At 45.8% G+C, this 17,779-nt stretch overlaps 1 protein-coding gene across 1 annotated transcript; it reads left to right on the plus strand.

The window, feature by feature from the left end:
• Nucleotides 1-284: 284 nt before the first annotated feature.
• On the plus strand, nucleotides 285-16,010 carry SLC35B4 (solute carrier family 35 member B4). The gene is made up of 10 exons (XM_087722674.1): nucleotides 285-401; nucleotides 2,723-2,836; nucleotides 3,661-3,763; nucleotides 4,080-4,129; nucleotides 6,182-6,263; nucleotides 8,026-8,089; nucleotides 9,664-9,773; nucleotides 10,356-10,431; nucleotides 10,639-10,714; nucleotides 12,617-16,010. The coding sequence occupies exons 1-10, from the start codon at nucleotides 325-327 to the stop codon at nucleotides 12,867-12,869; spliced, it is 1,005 nt and encodes a 334-aa protein (XP_087578800.1). The 5' UTR covers nucleotides 285-324; the 3' UTR covers nucleotides 12,870-16,010.
• The last annotated feature ends 1,769 nt before the right edge of the window (nucleotides 16,011-17,779 follow it).

Raw genomic sequence — 17,779 nt, forward strand, 5'->3', positions numbered from 1 at the left:
GCTGCCTCGTTCTCTGCCCCCCTCCACCGCAAGCAGCTGAGAAGGACGGGACTCCAACTCCCAGAAGGCCTCTGGGAAGCCGACCAGAAGGGAGCCCCGGCCTGGCTGAGAGACGGACACGTGTACAGGGGCGGAACGCGCGGGGCTTCCTGGGAGGCGTAGTCCAGCCCGCGCGGGAGCGCCATAAGGTCGCCCGGTAGGGAGTCGGCTGAAGAACTACAGCGGCGGAGGGAGGGCGAAGCGGGCCCGGAGCAGGAAGCGTGGGCATCACGCAGGGTGCCGGCTCGGAGTTTGCGGGCGCCCCGGTGCTCTTTGGTGGCCGGGATGCATCCCTCTTTGGCGGTGGGGCTGGTCTTTGGGGGGTGCTGCAGCAACGTGGTTTTCCTGGAGCTGCTGATCCGGTGAGTGTGGGTGCAAAGGGTGGCTAGCGAAGGGATCCTTTCCCCCGGGTTTAACAGCAGCCCCGCTTCGGCTTTCTTCTGCTGGATTGCAATGGAGGGTTGATGCTTGCCCTGATGACGTTCCCTAGTTGGGCCAGGAGACGTCTGCAAGGAAAACAGCCGGCTCTGAGTATAATAAGGACCCTCCACAGTCTTCCTCCTCCGACAGTCTAAAAAACAACAAGGACACACTCCCTTCTAGCTCTGATGATGTTACCTAGTTGGGTTAGGAAACGTCTGCAAGGAAACCACTAAACACAGAGAGCACCATGGACCTTGCAGTCCTCCCCCTACCCTTTCTAGCACTGATGATGTTACCCAGTTGGGTCATGAAACATCTTGTAAGAAAAGCAGAGAGAGCCAAGGACCCTGCGGTTGTAATTCTCCTCCTCCTCCCAGATTCTTTTCTGTATTGATGATATTACCTAGTTGGGCCATGAAATGTCTTGTAAGAAAACCACCAAGCCCAGAGAGCAATAAGGACCCCCTCAGTCTTCCTCCTCTTCCTCCTCCTCCTTCTCTTCCTCCAACACCACCACCTCTACCTCCTCCTCCTCCCAGATTCTTTTCTGTATTGATGATATCACCTAGTTGGGTTATGAAAACTCTGGGACCCCCCCCCCCCAAGCTCAAATAGCAATAGCAGTTAGACTTATATACCGCTTCATAGGGCTTTCAGCCCTCTCTAAGCGGTTTACAGAGTCAGCATATCGCCCCCAACAACAATCCGGGTCCTCATTTCACCCACCTCGGAAGGATGGAAGGCTGAGTCAACCCTGAGCCGGTGAGATTTGAACCGCTGAACTGCAGAACTGCAGTCAGCTGAAGTAGCCTGCAGTGCTGCATTTAACCACTGCGCCACCTCGGCTCAGCAGCAAGGACCCTCACAGTTCAATTCCCGAGGTCCACATTAATTCAAATTTTGTGGGGTCCTTAGTCTTCTCTGAACTTCATTCTTGGCTTGCAAACGCTTCCATGATCCAACTAGGGAACATCATCAGGGCGAGTGGCAATCCCCACCCTCCTTGGCACTGATGATGTTACCTAGCTGGGTCATGAAATGTCTGCAAGAACCAACCAAGCTCAGAGTTCAAGCTTGAACAACAGAAATGTCACTTCTGTCAACTACTGATGTTTTCTGTAGTCTCTGGATTTTTCTGAGCCTTTTTGTTTAATATGTTTTTATTGTTTTATATCCCAGATTCCATTTCTATATTGAACGGTGTGTTTTCTAGGTGTCCAAAGTGTTCAAATATAAACATCACCATAATCATTATAATCATGTACATGTAAACATATATGCGATACCAATTGTTATTGAAAAGTATGCTATCTTCCATGATATCAATTACATAACCATCAAAATATTTATTAATTTCTTTCTCCTGTTCTCCATATTTCACGCCAATCCACTCATCTAACCTCTGTATCTGTTAACTAACTATTTGTAGGAAAGTTCCCATGTCACGAAATATTCCGAATCTTCTTTGTCTTTGATTTTCTTTGGTTTTTAAAGTTTAAACCTATCAATTTCTGCACATACCAGAATATTTTTTTTAAATTATATTGTCGCCTGTCATTCGATCATTCTACGTTTTTTCAGTAGTGTGCGTTTACAAGCTGTTAGAATATGTACAATTAAATATGTGTTACCTTTATTATAATTTCCTGTATTTTTCTCTTTAAAAAAAAAAAGAAATATTAAAGTTTTTTTCCCCAGTTTTTTTAACACAATTATCATCTTTGCAGCATTTCCACATCGGTATATCTCCATTATGCCATTTTTGTCCATACATGTGTCCATATATTTCTTTTATACATGATAGTCTATTAATATATTAATTTATCTACAATACCTCTTATGTCCATACATATGTATTTGTACTTCCTTTATACATATTAGTCTACTAATGTACTCATTTATATACAATACATCTTATATCTATCTATGTGTACATATATTTCTTTTATATATATTAATCCATTGGTGTACTATTTCTTATACAATGCAGCTTACATTTTCTATTTTGTTCATTTCGGCGGCTTTATAATTATTTATAATTATTTTCTAATTTCTGAATCTTTCGAATCTTTTCTTTATCGGTTTGCAAAAAAAGAAAGAAAGAAAGAAAGAAAGAAAGAGTGTATGGCATTTGAACTGTTTCCTGCTTTTTCTTGCTTGGCTATATTTCTTATTTTTATTTCCAAGCTTCCCAAAGCAGCAGACAAATTGTGAAAATCTTCTCTCCTTCCCTCCTCTCATTTCTCTAACACAAACACAGGGAATATCCAGGAAGCGGGAACTTGATTACATTTTTTCAATTCTTCTTCATCGCTTTGGAGGGTTTCATCTTCGAAGCCAATTTTGGAAGGAAACAGCCCACAATTCCTATCAGGTATGCCCAATCTCTTCTATTTTGAAATTGAATTTTTATTTGAGTTTATCTATCTATCTATCTATCTATCTATCTATCTATCTATCTATCTATCTATCTATCATCTATCTATCTATCTATCTATCTATCTATCTATCTATCTATCTATCTATCTTCTATGTATTTTATCTATCTTCTTTTTTCTTTTTATATCTTTATAACAAAGACTGTATGTAGGTATGTATGTATGTATGTATGTTTGTTTGTTTGTTTGTTACAACATAACTCTGGAATGCCTCGAGCAATTTCAACCAAACTTGGTACACAGATGACTTACCCTCTGGAAACAAATACTCTGTGTGTGTGTTGTAAGACCTCCCCCTGGTGTGTGTGTATGTGTGTGTGTTCCAGCATAACTCTGGAATGCCTGGCCTGTTAAGGAGAGCAAGTTTGGCGTCCTAGAGCAGCAATTGTTTATAATGTCATGGGAGGGAGAAGGGAGAGCCTGGGCCATTAAGCAGAGCGAGTGCAGCGTCCTAGAGCGGCAATTGTCTGCGATGTCAGTTCCTTCGCCGCTTCCTCTGGAAAGCCAGCCGCGATGTTTGCCCTCCAGTGGACCAATAGGGAAGCGCCTGATGGATTTGGGGCAAAGTGCCAGGATTGTAGACAGGGCGGGAAGGAGGAGCATGTGGGAGAGGGAAGGGAGAGGGCAGGGATGATGGGCATGGGAGTAGGGGGAAGAAAGACCCCTCGCAATGACTACCCGCCAGACACACAGGCTTCCCGGAAACTCACATCCCACCTAACCTGGAAGGTGAACAATTTTGTGCTTCTCTCTCTTCTAGGTTCTACCTCATTATGGTGGGCATGTTTTTCACCGTCAGTGTGGTGAACAACTACGCTCTCAACCTCAACATCGCGATGCCCCTTCATATGATCTTTAGATCGGTGAGAATTGATTTCCGTTTTTCATGATTTCGTATTGATTTACGCCCCACCTTCAATATCGCCTCGCTCAGCGACAGAAAGGATGGTGATCATAAGTCGAGGACCCCACCTGTACCTTCAGCCCTAAGGTTATGTGCGGACTTTAGGGCGATAAGTGGGAAAAACCGGTCCTGAGTCACTTTTGTTTTTCAGGGCCGTTATAACTTTGAAAGGGCACTTAATGAAGTGTTGTAAGTCGAGGACTTAACCTGTATGATCCCAATGGCTGTTAACCTGTCTCCTCCCCCAACTCCTTTCCCCCTTTCTCTCCCTGTAGGGCTCTCTGATAGCCAGCATGGCGCTCGGGATCATCATTCTGAAGAAAAGGTAAGGTGGCTTGCAGGCGCTTGCATTCACCGATGAAGGCCGTGTTTATGGCTTCTTCGTGGGGTTCAATATGTACACAGGTAGCCCTCAACCTAGCCACCCCCAAGGTGCTTTTTCTAGAGGCAAGTGGGATTTCTTGTCCTTCTTCGTTTCGCTTTTTTGTGACAAACTGAGCAACGGGGCCTATGCAGCCAGCCAGATCTGTAGATTGGGGAAACAAAACAACCCCTTCACAAGCGCATGGCGCAACAGAGGAGAATTAAGCCCATGAGGGTAAGATTCAGCAGGCCATCTGCATTCAAGGCCATCTGCATTTTTCGGAAGACAGCAAAGTCCACATTTTGGACGGAGAGGACGGCTGCTTTGAAAGAAGGGGTCAAAGAGGTCATCTTTGTAAAAAATGAACAGCCCTCTCCCCAAAGAGAGGGAGGGATATGACCTCATCTATCTCCAGTTTACAACACAGTCCTTTCAACAGCCGAGGTGGTGCAGTGGTTAAATGCAGCACTGCAGGCTACTTCAGCTGTGCAGTTCGGCTGTTCAAATCTCACCGGCTCAAGGTTGACTCAGCCTTCCATCCTTCCGAGGTGGGTGAAATGAGGACCCGGATTGTTGTTGGGGGCAATATGCTGACTCTGTAAACCGCTTAGAGAGGGCTGAAAGCCCTATGAAGCGGTATTTAAGTCTAACTGCTATTGCTATTGCTATTGCTACTTATATCTCTATCTCTATCTATCCATCTCTATCTATCCATCTATCTATCTATCTATCTATACACACACACACACACACATATACACACACACACACACATATATATATTAAAAAGAGCCAAGGTGGCGCAGTGGTTAAATGCAGCAGTGCAGGCTACTTCAGCTGACTGCAGTTCTGCAGTTCGGCTGTTCAAATCTCACCGGCTCAGGGTTGACTCAGCCTTCCATCCTTCCGAGGTGGGTAAAATGAGGACCCGGATTGTTGTTGGGGGCAATATGCTGACTCTGTAAACCGCTTAGAGAGGGCTGAAAGCCCTATGAAGCGGTATATAAAAATCTGCTATTGCTATTGCTAACAGTTCCAAGAAAGCTCCACCCCCATTGCACTACTCAGGTGTGACCCTGAGGACACAGAGAAACCTCCAAGTGGCCTCAACGACCCTCTACAAAGGATGCAAATGACCAGCTGTCTGCAAGGCGGATCAATCCTTCCCTTCCCCACCATTCGGTCAGAAGCTGAAGAAGCTTCTTGGATGAGAAGTGAAACATCTATAAAAGAAAAACCTCCAAGTGGCCTCAATGACCCTCTAAAAGGATGCAGATGACCAGCTGTCTGCAAGGAGTATCAATCCTTCTACTCCCCACCATTCGGTCAGAAGCGGAAGAAGCTTCTGGGATGAGAAGAGAAACATCTTCAAAGAGAAACCAGAAAGTCCAGTTGCCTCCTGAAAAAAGAAAAAAACACCTTTGGGGCAACCATGGCCTGGAGGACTGGGAGTCTCCATAAAGAGACTTATGTCCATTTTTCACACTTATGACCGTTGCAGCCTCTCCGTGGTCCCATGATCAAAATTCGGACCATAGTTATGATGGTTGCAGCGTCCCGGGTTGTGTGTGTGTGTGTGCCATGTGATCCCATTTTGCAACCTTCTGGCAAGCAAGGGGAGGAAGCCAAATTCGCTTAGCAAACGTGTGACTCACTTAACAACTGCAGCGTTAACAGCTGTGGCGAGAACGGTCCTAAAATCGGGCAAATCTCACTCGACTGTCTCGCTTAGCGACAGAAATGTCGGGCTCGGTTGTGGACGTAAGTCAAGGGCTACCTGTTTCACGGGGTGGGTGGGGTGGGGGGGTTAGGAGGATTTCAAGACCCCCCCCCCTCTCTGTTTTTGAGCCCCTGTTTTTCGACAAGACAATTTGAGTCCTTTTCAAAAAACGGACGAGCAACTTTTGAGAATCGGTGACATCTGCCCAACAAGGGTTTCCCATGGAAACTGAGTGGGGGTCTCGGGCTGCCCTGTTCCTTCCATTGAAGCTCTCCCCTCCTTCTCTTGCCCAGGTATACTGTCTCCAAATACATCTCGATAGCTTTGGTCTCTCTGGGCATTTTCACCTGTACTCTCACGTCAGCCCAAGAACTGGTAAGTCCCGTTCCTCTCTCTGTTCAGTACCTGTCGTGTCCTCTAAGATAAACGCCTACCCCAGCACGACCCATGCTCTTCCTGGGCACCAACCACTGGCCAAACCTGTGCGCCCTGCCTCCCAAGGGTGGATCAGAGAGAAGTGTTCTGCCCCAGGCTTCCCTAGAGCATGAAGCCGACTCCTCGTCCCGATAAAACCTCTTTTATTTAGGTTCAAGGGAATTCCTCTCTAGCAAAATCCCGGCCAAGAGTCTTTCAAGAGATTTCACAACCACAGGCCTTTATCAGGCTTGGAGAGCTGCCAGGCCGATATCTTCCAATCTAATCTTCATTCGTTCAGTTGTTAGATTTGTTTCAGGAGTGTGAAGATCTGTCCGTGAAGCCCAGAGACTCTGTGCCAAGTTTTTCCTTGCACAGCACCTCATTTGGACAATATTGACATGGCAGCTTTCCAAGCTAGATAAGGTCTGTGGTCATAAATACTCCTTTGAAAGACTATTTACCAGGCCTTTGCTGAATGGGAATGAGAGGGATTCACATTCGTTTAATAAAAGGGGTTTTGTCCGGACCAGGAATCTGCCTTGTGTTTTTTGGATCAGAACAGGTGCCTCTTTTCACACCTCCCGCAGATTCTGCCATTCTTTCTCCTAAAGACTGGGGGGGCACGGTCCTTGTCCCTTCCCCTAAATATCGCCATCCAAAGGTAGCTCGGGAGCCCTTCCCTTATGAAACACCCCCTAAAATTTGGCAGCCCCCCACCCTTTTAGTCTTCCACAAAGCTTCAAACATTTGACTTTTTTCCAAGAGCTGGGATGAAAGACAATACGACTTGGCACCTGGATTCTGCTGCCTTTCTCGTTTTGACTGTACTTGGCTTTATGACTTTTTAAAAAATTGTTTTAAATTTGGCTCCTTTTCTTCCTTCCCTTCCCACCCTTCCCTCCCTCCTCTCCCCTTTTCTTCCATCAATCCACCTATTCTTCTCTTTTGTCCCTCCCTCCCTTCCCTCCCTCCTCTACCCTTTCTTCCATCCATCCATCCATTCTTCTCTCTTGTCCCTCCATCCTTCCTTCCATCGCTCCCTTCTCCCCTTTTCTTCCATCAATCCATCCATTCTTCTTTTCCCTCCCTCCCTTCCCTTCCATCCCTCCCTCCTCTTTTCTTCTATAAATTCATCCATTCTTCTCTCTTGTCCCCCCTCCTTCTCTTCCATCCCTCCCTCCTCTCTTTTCTTTCATCAATCCATCCATTCTTCTCTCTTGACCCTCCATCCTTCATTCCCTCCCTTCTCCCATTTTCTCCAATCAATCCATCCATCTTCTCTCTTGTCCCCCCCTCCTTCCCTTCCATCCCTCCCTCCTCTCCCCTTTTCTTCCATCAATCCATCCATTCTTCTCGTCCCTCCCTCCATCATTCCTTCCTTCCATCCCTCCCTCCCTTCTCCCATTTTCTTCCATCAATCCATCCATTCTTCTCTCTTGTCCCCCCCTCCTTCCCTTCCATCCCTCCCTCCTCTCCCCTTTTCTTTCATCAATCCATCCATCTTCTCTCTTGTCCCCCCCTCCTTCCCTTCCATCCCTCCCTCCTCTCCCCTTTTCTTCCATCAATCCATCCATTCTTCTCGTCCCTCCCTCCATCATTCCTTCCTCCCATCCCTCCCTTCTCCCATTTTCTTCCATCAATCCATCCATTCTCTCTTGTCCTTCCTTCCTTCCTTCCTTCCTTCCTTCCCTCCCTCCCTCCCTCCCTCCCTCCCTTGTAGAGCTCTGTGCCGGGTGCGAGTGAAGACGAGGAGAGCATCTCTGCCTTTCTCTGGTGGCTTCTAGGTGTGTAATTGCTCCCCACGGTAACCATCAATCTGGGCTGATGTGACCTGGGAAGGGGCGGAGAACACAATCCTGTTTCCAAACCAAACCCTATAAACCAGCCAACATATTTTTTTTTTCATTTTATAGTGTGGTGGAAGGAGAAGGGCGATTCCAAAATAATAATAATAATAATGTAATCCTTGAATTTGCATCTGATACATTTAAACTTTGTATTAAATCAGATGTCATTTGTGCTCTGGCCTTCCCCTCTTTGTTCTCTGGCCAGCTATATTTTTGTCGTCGTTATACTTTGTCCAGGCCTGATTAAAGTTGTGATGTGGTTGCTCCTTCTGTCTACACAACAGAGGGAACACGAATGCATTAATCACACTAGCGAAGAGGCTTTCTATATTGCCACCCCAGCCTTCCCCTGGCTGCCCTGCCTTTGCTAAGCTTGGCTGGATAGTTTAATCTTGGGTGTGTTCACTTAGTCAATAGAAGAAGAAAAAAACTCCTACGGAAATTACTCACAACATAAGAAGGGGAAGTGGGCTCTTGGCAGCATTAATGCTAACCTTTGGGGGCTGTGCACAGGCAACAGTTTTATACAGAGCCAAGGATGTGTTTTCATGGGGTCCTTGGTGGTCTCTGAGATTGATGGTCTTCTTGCAGACGTTTCACGACTCAACTAGATAACGTTATCAGTGCTAAAGGAAAGGGGATTTGGGGAGTGGAGGAGGAGAAGGAGAAGGGGAGGAGGAGGAAGAAGTAGCAATAGCAATAGCAGTTAGACTTATATACCGCTTCATGGGGCTTTCAGCCCTCTCTAAGCGGTTTACAGAGTCAGCATATTGCCCCCAACAACAACCTGGGTCCTCATTTCACCCACCTCGGAAGGATGGAAGGCTGAGTCAACCTTGAGCCGGTGAGATTTGAACAGCCGAACTGCAGAACTACAGTCAGCTGAAGTAGCCTGCAGTGCTGCATTTAACCACTGCGCCACCTCGGCTCTTAAAGTAAAGGAAGAGGCGTAGCAAGAGGGAGACGGTGGGGCCCTTGGAAATCTTATTTCAGGGAAATCGTTTTTTAAGATCCTCACCCAGTCTTGGGGATTTTCGGCTGAAGGGCAGTCCCTTCGAGCACGGATGATGTTCCCTAGTTGGGTCATGAAACGTCTGCAAGAAAACCACCAAGCTCAGAGAGCATCAAGGACTCCACAGTTCAACCCTGAGCTGCAATTTCTAGGAATACATTTTCACGCTGTGTCTTGAATAGTGTACTTCAAGGCTACCCCCCGGTCTCTTGAGTTCGTTTTTCCTGGGTGACCACCTTTAAGTAACCTTGGTTAGTTCCCTACAAGCTAAGATGAGGTAATTGGGGAAGGGGAAACATATCCTGGAATAAGGCAGTTTCAAACCACGCCTGTATGGTGGCCAAGAAAAAGGAGGTGGATGCATTCACACCGTCAAACCTGAGACTGAGGAAATCTTATTTTAGAGAAATCGTTTTTTAAGATCCTCGCCCAGTCTTGGGGATTTTCGGCTGAAGGGCAGATGACGAATGTCGGTCTCAACATCCGCCTTACGTTTTAGGAATCGCGGCTTTGACCTTTGCCCTCTTCATGTCAGCCCTGATGGGGATTTTCCAAGAAACCATCTATAAAAAGTTTGGAAAGCACTCCAAGGAAGCTTTGTTCTACAATGTAAGTGTCTAGTTTATCTAGTTTCAATTTGCAGGAATTAAGTGGTTTCTCCCAAATAGAAAGAATTCCCAAGCCAGCATATTTTAAGATGGGAAGACTTCAATTCCCAGAATTCCCCAGCCAGCATATTTTAAGACAGGACTTCAATTCCCAGAATTCCCCAGCCAGTGTATTTTAAGACGGGAAGACTTCAATTCCCAGAATTCCCCAGCCCGCATGCTTTAAGACGGGAAGACTTCAATTCCCAGAATTCCCCAGCCCGCATGTTTTAAGACGGGAAGACTTCAATTCCCAGAATTCCCCAGCCCGCATATTTTAAGACGGGAAGACTTCAATTCCCAGAATTCCCCAGCCAGCATGTTTTAAGACGGGAAGACTTCAATTCCCAGAATTCCCCAGCCAGCATGTTTTAAGACGGGAGGACTTCAATTCCCAGAATTCCTCATCCAATAAGCTTTAAGATGGGTATACTTCAACTCTTCCGCTGTGCTCCGGGATCTGCAGGCACGATGGGGATTGTGGTGCAAACTTAATTTTGCTTAATTTCTGTTCCAAAACTATTGTTTTTCTTTTTCCTCCTAGCACGCCCTTCCTCTTCCAGGATTTCTCTTTCTGGCTCCGGATATTTACAGGCATGGACTTCTCTTCAGTCAAACCAGTGAGTTGATAACGGAGAGCTTATTTTTAATTTGAAACCCGAGATTATTAAGCAGCCCCCACCCCCCCCTTAAAATTAAGAGGATTCTGGTAATTGTGGAGTTGTCCACTTTAGGACCGAGTGGAATTACTCAATTTAAGACCTGTTGGCTTAACATGTTGCGTGTTCTTTTAATTGTCCCGGCTCACGGTCCTCTCTCCTCCACAGGACTCGTCCAAGTGCCGTTGGTTGGGATCAACCTACCCATCATGTGGTTGTATCTCCTGATGAACGTCGTAACTCAGTATCCTTTTTTTTGGGGGGGGGAAGACACCTAGCAGACAGTAACGGTGAGGTTGAGGCTCAGCCGACGTTCGCGAGTTCCCTACAGTAGTGGGCAAAATTGTGGGAACCTTTTGGGAAAAGTGTATTTTTGAGGTTTGACGGCTAATAACGCCACTTTGGCTTGGAGTAGTACCATAAAATTATATATATATATCAATGGAAAGATAGTTCAAGCAAGAATGTAATGCAATACCTTTTATGCAGGATTTGCTATTAGAATGGCAGTTATAAAGAAGAAAAGTGAAACACGTAGGAAAAAATGGGATATACGGAAATTATCACGATAGAAAAAAAAAGAAGATATATGGAAATGATCACCATAGAAAAATGAGATATGCAAAAATTATCACCCTGTCAGTTAATCCTCAGTTGGGTAACTTTTAGCATGAATTACGGCCTTGCAGCATCTTCCCATGGTAATGAAGCAAGCGAACTACTCTGTGAACCTCTTAGAGAGGGCTGGAAAGCCCCATGAAGCGATACACAAGTCTTATGTGCTATAGGAAGGAAGGAAGGAGAGAGAGAGAGAGAGAGAAAGAGGGAGAAAGAAAAAGAGAAGGAAGGAAGAAAGGTGGAGAGAAAGAGGAAGAGAGAAAAAGAGAGAAGGAAGGTGGAGAGAGAGAAAGAGGAAGGGAGAAAGAAAAAGAGAAGGAAGAAAGGTGGAGAAAAAGAAAGGAGGAGAGAAAGAAAAAGAGAGAAGGAAGGTGGAGAGAGAGAAAGAGGGAGAAAGAAAAAGAGGAGGAAGGAAGACAGGTGGACAAAAAGAAAGGAAGAGAGAGAAAAAGAGAAGGAAGGTGGAGAGAGAGAAAGAGGAAGGGAGAAAGAAAAAGAGAAGGAAGGAAGAAAGGTGGACAAAAAGAGAAAGGAAGAGAGAAAGAAAAAGAGAGAAGGAAGGTGGAGAGAGAGAAAGAGGAAGGGAGAAAGAAAAAGAGAAGGAAGGAAGGCAGAGAAAGAGAGAAAGAGGAAGAGAGAAAGAAAAAGAGAAGGAAGGAAGGTGGAGAAAGAGGAAGAGAGAAATAAAAAGAGAGAAGGAAAGAAGGAAGGGCTCTTGTGATGCAGTGGTTAGAATGCAGTATTGCAAGCAAACTCTGCCCACTGCCAGCAGTTCGATCCAGACTGCTTCAAGGCTGACTCAGCCATCCATCCTTCCAAGGTAGGTCAAATGAGGACCCAGATTGTTGGGGACAAGAGGCTGACCCTGTAAACCCTTTAGAGAGGGCTCTAAAAGCACTGTGAAGGGATACATAAGTCTTATGTACTATAGGAGGGAAGGAAGGTGGAGAGAGAGAGAGAGAGAGAACGAGGAAGAGAGAAAGAAGAAGAGAGAAGGAAGGAAGGCGGAGAGAGAGAAAGAGGAAGAGAGAAAGAAGAAGAGGGAAGGAAGGAAGGAAGGAAGGAAGGAAGGAAGGAAGGAAGGAAGGAAGGAAGGAAGGAAGGGCCCTGATGATGCAGTGGTTAGAATGCAGTATCGGAGGTAAACTCTGCTCACTGCCAGCAGTTCAATCCTGACCAACTCAGTGTTGACTCAGCCTTCCGTCCTTCTGAGGTGGGTCAAATGAGGACCCAGATTGTTGGGGGAAAGAGGCTGACTCTGTAAACCCCTTGGAGAGAGCTGCGAAGCTCTGTGAAGCTAAGTCTAAGTGCTATTATAAGATGGGCAGCTATATAGATGTTTTAAATAAAATGAATATTCGGTTGGTAACCAGATCAAAGAAACTGCCAGGCCTGCAGAAACTGGAGAAGCGACCACAGCCAGGTAGAACTTGGCGTCCCAGATGGAACGAACGCCGTCTTCACATCTTCTCCGATCTCCTCCATTTCCCCCCCTTCCTCCTTTCCCTTAACTCCGCTCCTTTCTCAGATACATCTGCATCCGAGGCGTCTTCATCCTGACTACCGAATGTACCTCCTTGACGGTCACGCTGGTCGTGACGCTGCGGAAGTTCGTCAGCCTGATCTTCTCCATCCTCTACTTCCAGAACTCCTTCACCGTCTGGCATTGGCTGGGCACCTTCTTGGTCTTCGTGGGGATGTTGTTGTACACGGAAGTGTGGAAAAACCTGGGGTTCGTACGAGCCTGCGAACCGAAGGAGGTGGAGAAGAAGCGGGAATGAGCTTTCCGTCGGACGGAAGGTCTTGATCGCGAGAGCGTTTTGTGCCGTTAGGACGGGAAAGGGGCCAAGATTCTTCGCTGGCAGGACGGGAAGGTTGATTTTTGTAACACCACAGTCACAACTCTTGGCTGGGCCAAGCTGGCGCCCCTCCCTTGGAGAAGGGGAAAGCGTTTTTTGCGCCTTTGGGTTGTCGAGGTGACAATGGGGGGTTTGTTTGACTGAAGAGGAATCTGATCCATGGTTTGGTGGCTCCTGCGACTCCATTAATTGGGCAGTTTTGCCCCCAAAGTTTGCAACCCCCCCCCCCCCAAATATTCAACATCGGCCTCTTTCGGTTCACAGATATCAAACTATTGGGGTCAAACGTGGACTTTAAAACAAATATGTGTGGAGTGGGGCGGTGCCTCACATTCAGGAGGCTGTTGGTTCAATCCTAGGTAGAGGCAAATATTTCTCTCTCTGAGCACAATGAGAATATATCTGCCGAACAGAACTCCGCATTGGCAATAGGGAGGGCATCTGGCCAGTAAACATTCTGCTAGCTTCATTCAGTTGCCCAGACTCCACCCCGCAAGGGATTATGGGGTCATTAAAAGATGATGATGATATGTGGAAGTTGCTCTATGATAAGTTTGGTTTGCAGTGAAGAAGTGGCTCATTCGACCCTTCCATGAGTGATCCAGGTCATGGTTGAAGAACATTGCAAAAGCTTGTTGCGTGTTTGGGACAGAAGAGCCATGCCAGTGAGAACTGGGTGTCCTTGGGCGGGGCTGAAGAAGATGTGGGCAGCTACCAAGTTACTTTTATGGTTGGAAGGGAGTGTTGACCACCCATTTGTCATCTTGGCCCAACCAGCATCATCCAAAGTTGGTTCCTCACAAATCAGATTGACACGCTCTCTGCGTGTCTGTTAATTTGTAGATAGAAGGTACGCTAGATAGCTCTCCAGATCTTTCTCCCCGATACACATGAAGAAACCAAATCTCACGACCTTCATCTAGAACAGAGATGTCCAATCTTGGCCAGTTTAAAGACCTGTGGACTTCCAACTCGCAGAATTCCATAGCCAGCACGGCTGGTTGTGGAATTCTGGGAAGTCCACAGGTCTTAAAAGTGACCATGGTTGGACATTCCTGGTCTAGGATAAGTATCTCTAGAATAAGGGTTTAATCTAAGTGTCCCTAGATAAAGATGGCCTATTGAAGGAGGACAAGGAAGATTATCCAACTTTCTTGAGAGTCAGAGTCTTGGTCAAACAGGTTGACTATCTCTCAGGTTCCTTTGGGACCATGCAGAAGTCTTCCTCAACCCGAACAGCTTCAAGAAGACACGCAGACTCCAACTCACGAGAAATTCTGGGAGTTGAAGTCCATCCACCTTCCGAAAAGTTGAGGCTGAGAGATGCTGAGGAAGATGGCTCCAGAATTTCTTCAGATGTTCTCCTGCTCTTTGGAGAAGACTCTGAATGGAGATGTTGGCCAGGAATGACAGAATAAGCGACACCACTATGAACCAACGGGGAAACTGGTTTCTGGATAGATTTAAAATGGGAACTCTGCAAGGGTTCTTGGTCTTAACTGGGGAGTCTTCTTGTCTGTGACAAGGTCTTCTCCAAACCAGGATTCCATCTGAACAAACATATCCACACTGGAGATGTTCCTAATGGGAGAACCACGAATTTAAGCAAGCTAATTTTTTTTACCATGCGATCGCCTCATTTAAGCATCTGTAGATTGTGAGGGTTTATTATTATTTTTGCAATGTTTATATAACCTGCGTTGACAAGTTGGTGCTATCAATCGGTGTTCCTCAACTTTAAGATGCGTGGACTTCAACTCCCACAATTCCCCAGTATAGGGAATTCTGGGAGTTGAAGTCCACGCAACTTAAAAGTATTAGGTTGAGGAACGCTGGTATAAATAACGGAGAAGGGTTTTCTTCCTTCTTTTATCCATATATGCCTCTCATCTGAATTTTGGTTACTTTGGTGACGCGATTAAGGCACCGGAAACCAGGGGAATGTGAGTTCTAGTCCTGTTTTAGGCACAACGCCTTTAAAACTGAGCCACCCGCTTTTTCTGAGCCCTGGGAAGGAGGCAATGGCAAACCACTTCAAAAAAATACAGTTTTGTTTAGTTGCTGAGAATCAGGCAAGGCTGATTTTTTTTTTTAAGCACCATTTTTGTTTTTATCGCTTTGGGGGAAATTTCCCTACCTTCACCGTAGCTGAATTGGGTTGTGTTAAATTTGCGATGCCCTGGAATTGTACACATTTGGGCCCTTGCGGGTTCCTTTAGAAAGGCATCGCACAAGCATGCATTCAAACACGGGGAGGTTCAAACTCTTAAAAAGGTAAGAATGGCAGCAAGCACACCGCTGGTTTGTTTCTTCCCCCTGGCGTGTAGCGGTTTTGTGAAAGGCCAACCGAGTTGAACACTTGGTGCCAACCCAGAAAAGAGGTTAACTGACATAACACGGTTAATTAAGCCTGTTGTGGGTTTTGCAAGGCTCTCCTTCGTTGGCCGAATATGGTTTCCTATCTAGGTTAGTTGCTCAAATATACAAATATATAGTACAGTAGAAGCCATTTTAAGGCACAACAGGCTGTATCTTAGCAGGCTTGGTTTAGCAGCTGCAAAGGGTTGCGAGCGACTTTGTTCCTTTCTTCCTCCGTTGCTTGAAATCAACACGAAGAGAGGCGTTCTTGAACGGTGTTTTGGCTCATTCACAAATAAACCCGCATTGTATTAGCTAGTCAACCAACTAGACGTAACGTGTTTGTTGCAGGAAAAATAAGCGCAGAGGCCCCTTCGTCGTGAACATCAAACCTGGTTTGTCTCGTGAACACAATCGTTGTCATATTTAATGGTAATTTTTGGTATTTTCTGTCGACACGATACCTCGCCCCCCCCCACACACACCGGAAATAAGGTTTTCATGGCATTCTTTCACCATAAACTTCATTGAGTGATACAGTTGATGTTTTAAGCAAGAAGAGAAGTCTTAATTCATCCCTTGAAGGACTTAGGTTGGAAAAAAGAAACTTTTGCAAGGCATAAAGATGGGTGTCTCTTTAAGAAAAGCTATGTGGATCCTGGCTGAAAATAGAATTTATTCAATAAAGAATGTTTGTGAAATACAGATTTCCTGATCTATATTTTTCCCGACTCTCTATAAATCAGTGTTTCTTGACCTCAATAACTTTAAGGTCTGAGGACTTCAACTCCCATAATTCCATAATTCCCTGATTCAATTTGGTTTATTTTTATGTGGAACTAGCTGATAGCGCGGCGTTGCCCAGTATTTATTTATTTAAGCGTAATTTCTTATGTTGGATTTTCCCCCTTACCAGAGGCCATGGCAACTCCACTAACGATGTACAGTAGAAGCCATTTTATGGCAGTACAGTAGAAGCCATTTTAAGGCACAACGGGCTGTATCTTAACAGAACAACCCCCTCCCCGAGGGCTTTTAGTGACGTCTTACCCCCACAATGTTTTTTTTCCAGAGAATATGTCATCTGTGTGCCAAGTTTGGTTGAAATTGCTCCAGGCGTTCCAGAGTTATGCTGGAACACACACACACACACACACACACACACACAAACACACAGACGGGCAGAACAATGTTGGCCCCTGATTTGAATTCTCTGCAGTGCCGGATGGGCGAATGCAAGTTTTATTTTGAAGTGAGTTAGCCTCTCAGTCAATTTGCAGTTGTGGAAATCCAAATGCACACAACACAACAGCTTTTGTTGTTCAAATAAAATGGGACCCAGTAAGAATTGAGGAACCGAAGCAGGGTGAATGTATGTACATGAATATGTTGACATGCCCCCGTGCATTGATAGAGTGTCCTCAACTCATCACAACTGATCCCCAAATTTCTGTGGCGGAGACAGCCGTTGAGATTTGCCCCATTTTACGATCTTCCCACAGTCGTTAAGTGAATCACCACAGTTCAGTTAGTCGCACAGTTGTTCAATGAATCTGGATTTGAGAGTGCTTGTCAGGTCGTATAAGGGGATCACGGACATTGCAACCGTCATAAATATGAGTCAACTGTTGCCAAGCAGCTGAATTTTGATGACATGACCATGGGAATGTAGTTAATGGTCCTAAGTGAAAATAGTTGTCACTTTTTCAATGTTGTTCTCACTTGGAGTAGTCACTAAATGAACTGTTGTGAAGGATTATCTGCATTCAGAACCCGACTGACGTAGAGTTCACATTCAGAGAAAGCAGATTTTATTCTGAAATAAAATCCTTTTGTTGTCTTGAGGTTGCTCGATCTATTTCTGCATAAAAATATGCTGACGGATTGTAGCGAGAGTTTTTTTAGACCAGGGTTCAGCAAACTGTGGCTCTGGAGCCGCATGTGGCTCTTTCCTCCCTCTGCTGCGGCTCCGTCACCGGTTGGTGCAATTTTGAGAGGAGCTTCTGGGAGGGGGTGGTGGAGAGAAGCACAGTGCACCGGGGGAAGACTCTATGACAAGGGGAGGGTTTTCCAGTTGTCTCCACAATTGATAGGGCTTCCGGTTATGACAGGTAGAGGAAAAAGGACGCCGCTCTAGGAGGAGACTCTATGGTGGGCGAACTGAACTTCCGGTCAGCTCCAGAATTGAACGGGGGGGCTTCCGGTTAGGACCTTTGTGGCTCCCGGTGTTTTCTTTTCGGTGGGAAACGGGTCCCAATGGCTCTTCGAGTGTTTAAGGTTGCCGACCCGACGTACACTCTGCTACAGGTGTGTGTACTTATGTATGCAGAAAATGTTGTGTTGGCAGAAAAGCAAGAAATTTGCCGGGAATGTTAGAAAGATTTGCACAGGTAGTCCTCTGCTTCCAACAGTTCATTTAGCAACCATTCAAAGTTATAACGGCACTGAAAAAAGTGACTTAGGACCGTTTTCCA

This window comes from Thamnophis sirtalis, unplaced genomic scaffold (genome assembly GCF_051295495.1).
Source record: "Thamnophis sirtalis isolate CommonGarterSnake01/CBP01778 unplaced genomic scaffold, rThaSir2_p1.2 scaffold_9, whole genome shotgun sequence".
NCBI lineage: Eukaryota > Metazoa > Chordata > Lepidosauria > Squamata > Natricidae > Thamnophis > Thamnophis sirtalis.

Coding starts and splice junctions, on each gene's coding strand:
- SLC35B4 (XM_087722674.1), top strand. CDS start 325: ATGCATCCCTCTTTGGCGGTGGGGCTGGTCTTTGGGGGGTGCTGCAGC. Junction 3,764..4,079: donor TTCATATGATCTTTAGATCG/GTGAGAATTGAT, acceptor CTCTCCCTGTAG/GGCTCTCTGATAGCCAGCAT. Junction 10,432..10,638: donor ACTTCTCTTCAGTCAAACCA/GTGAGTTGATAA, acceptor TCTCCTCCACAG/GACTCGTCCAAGTGCCGTTG.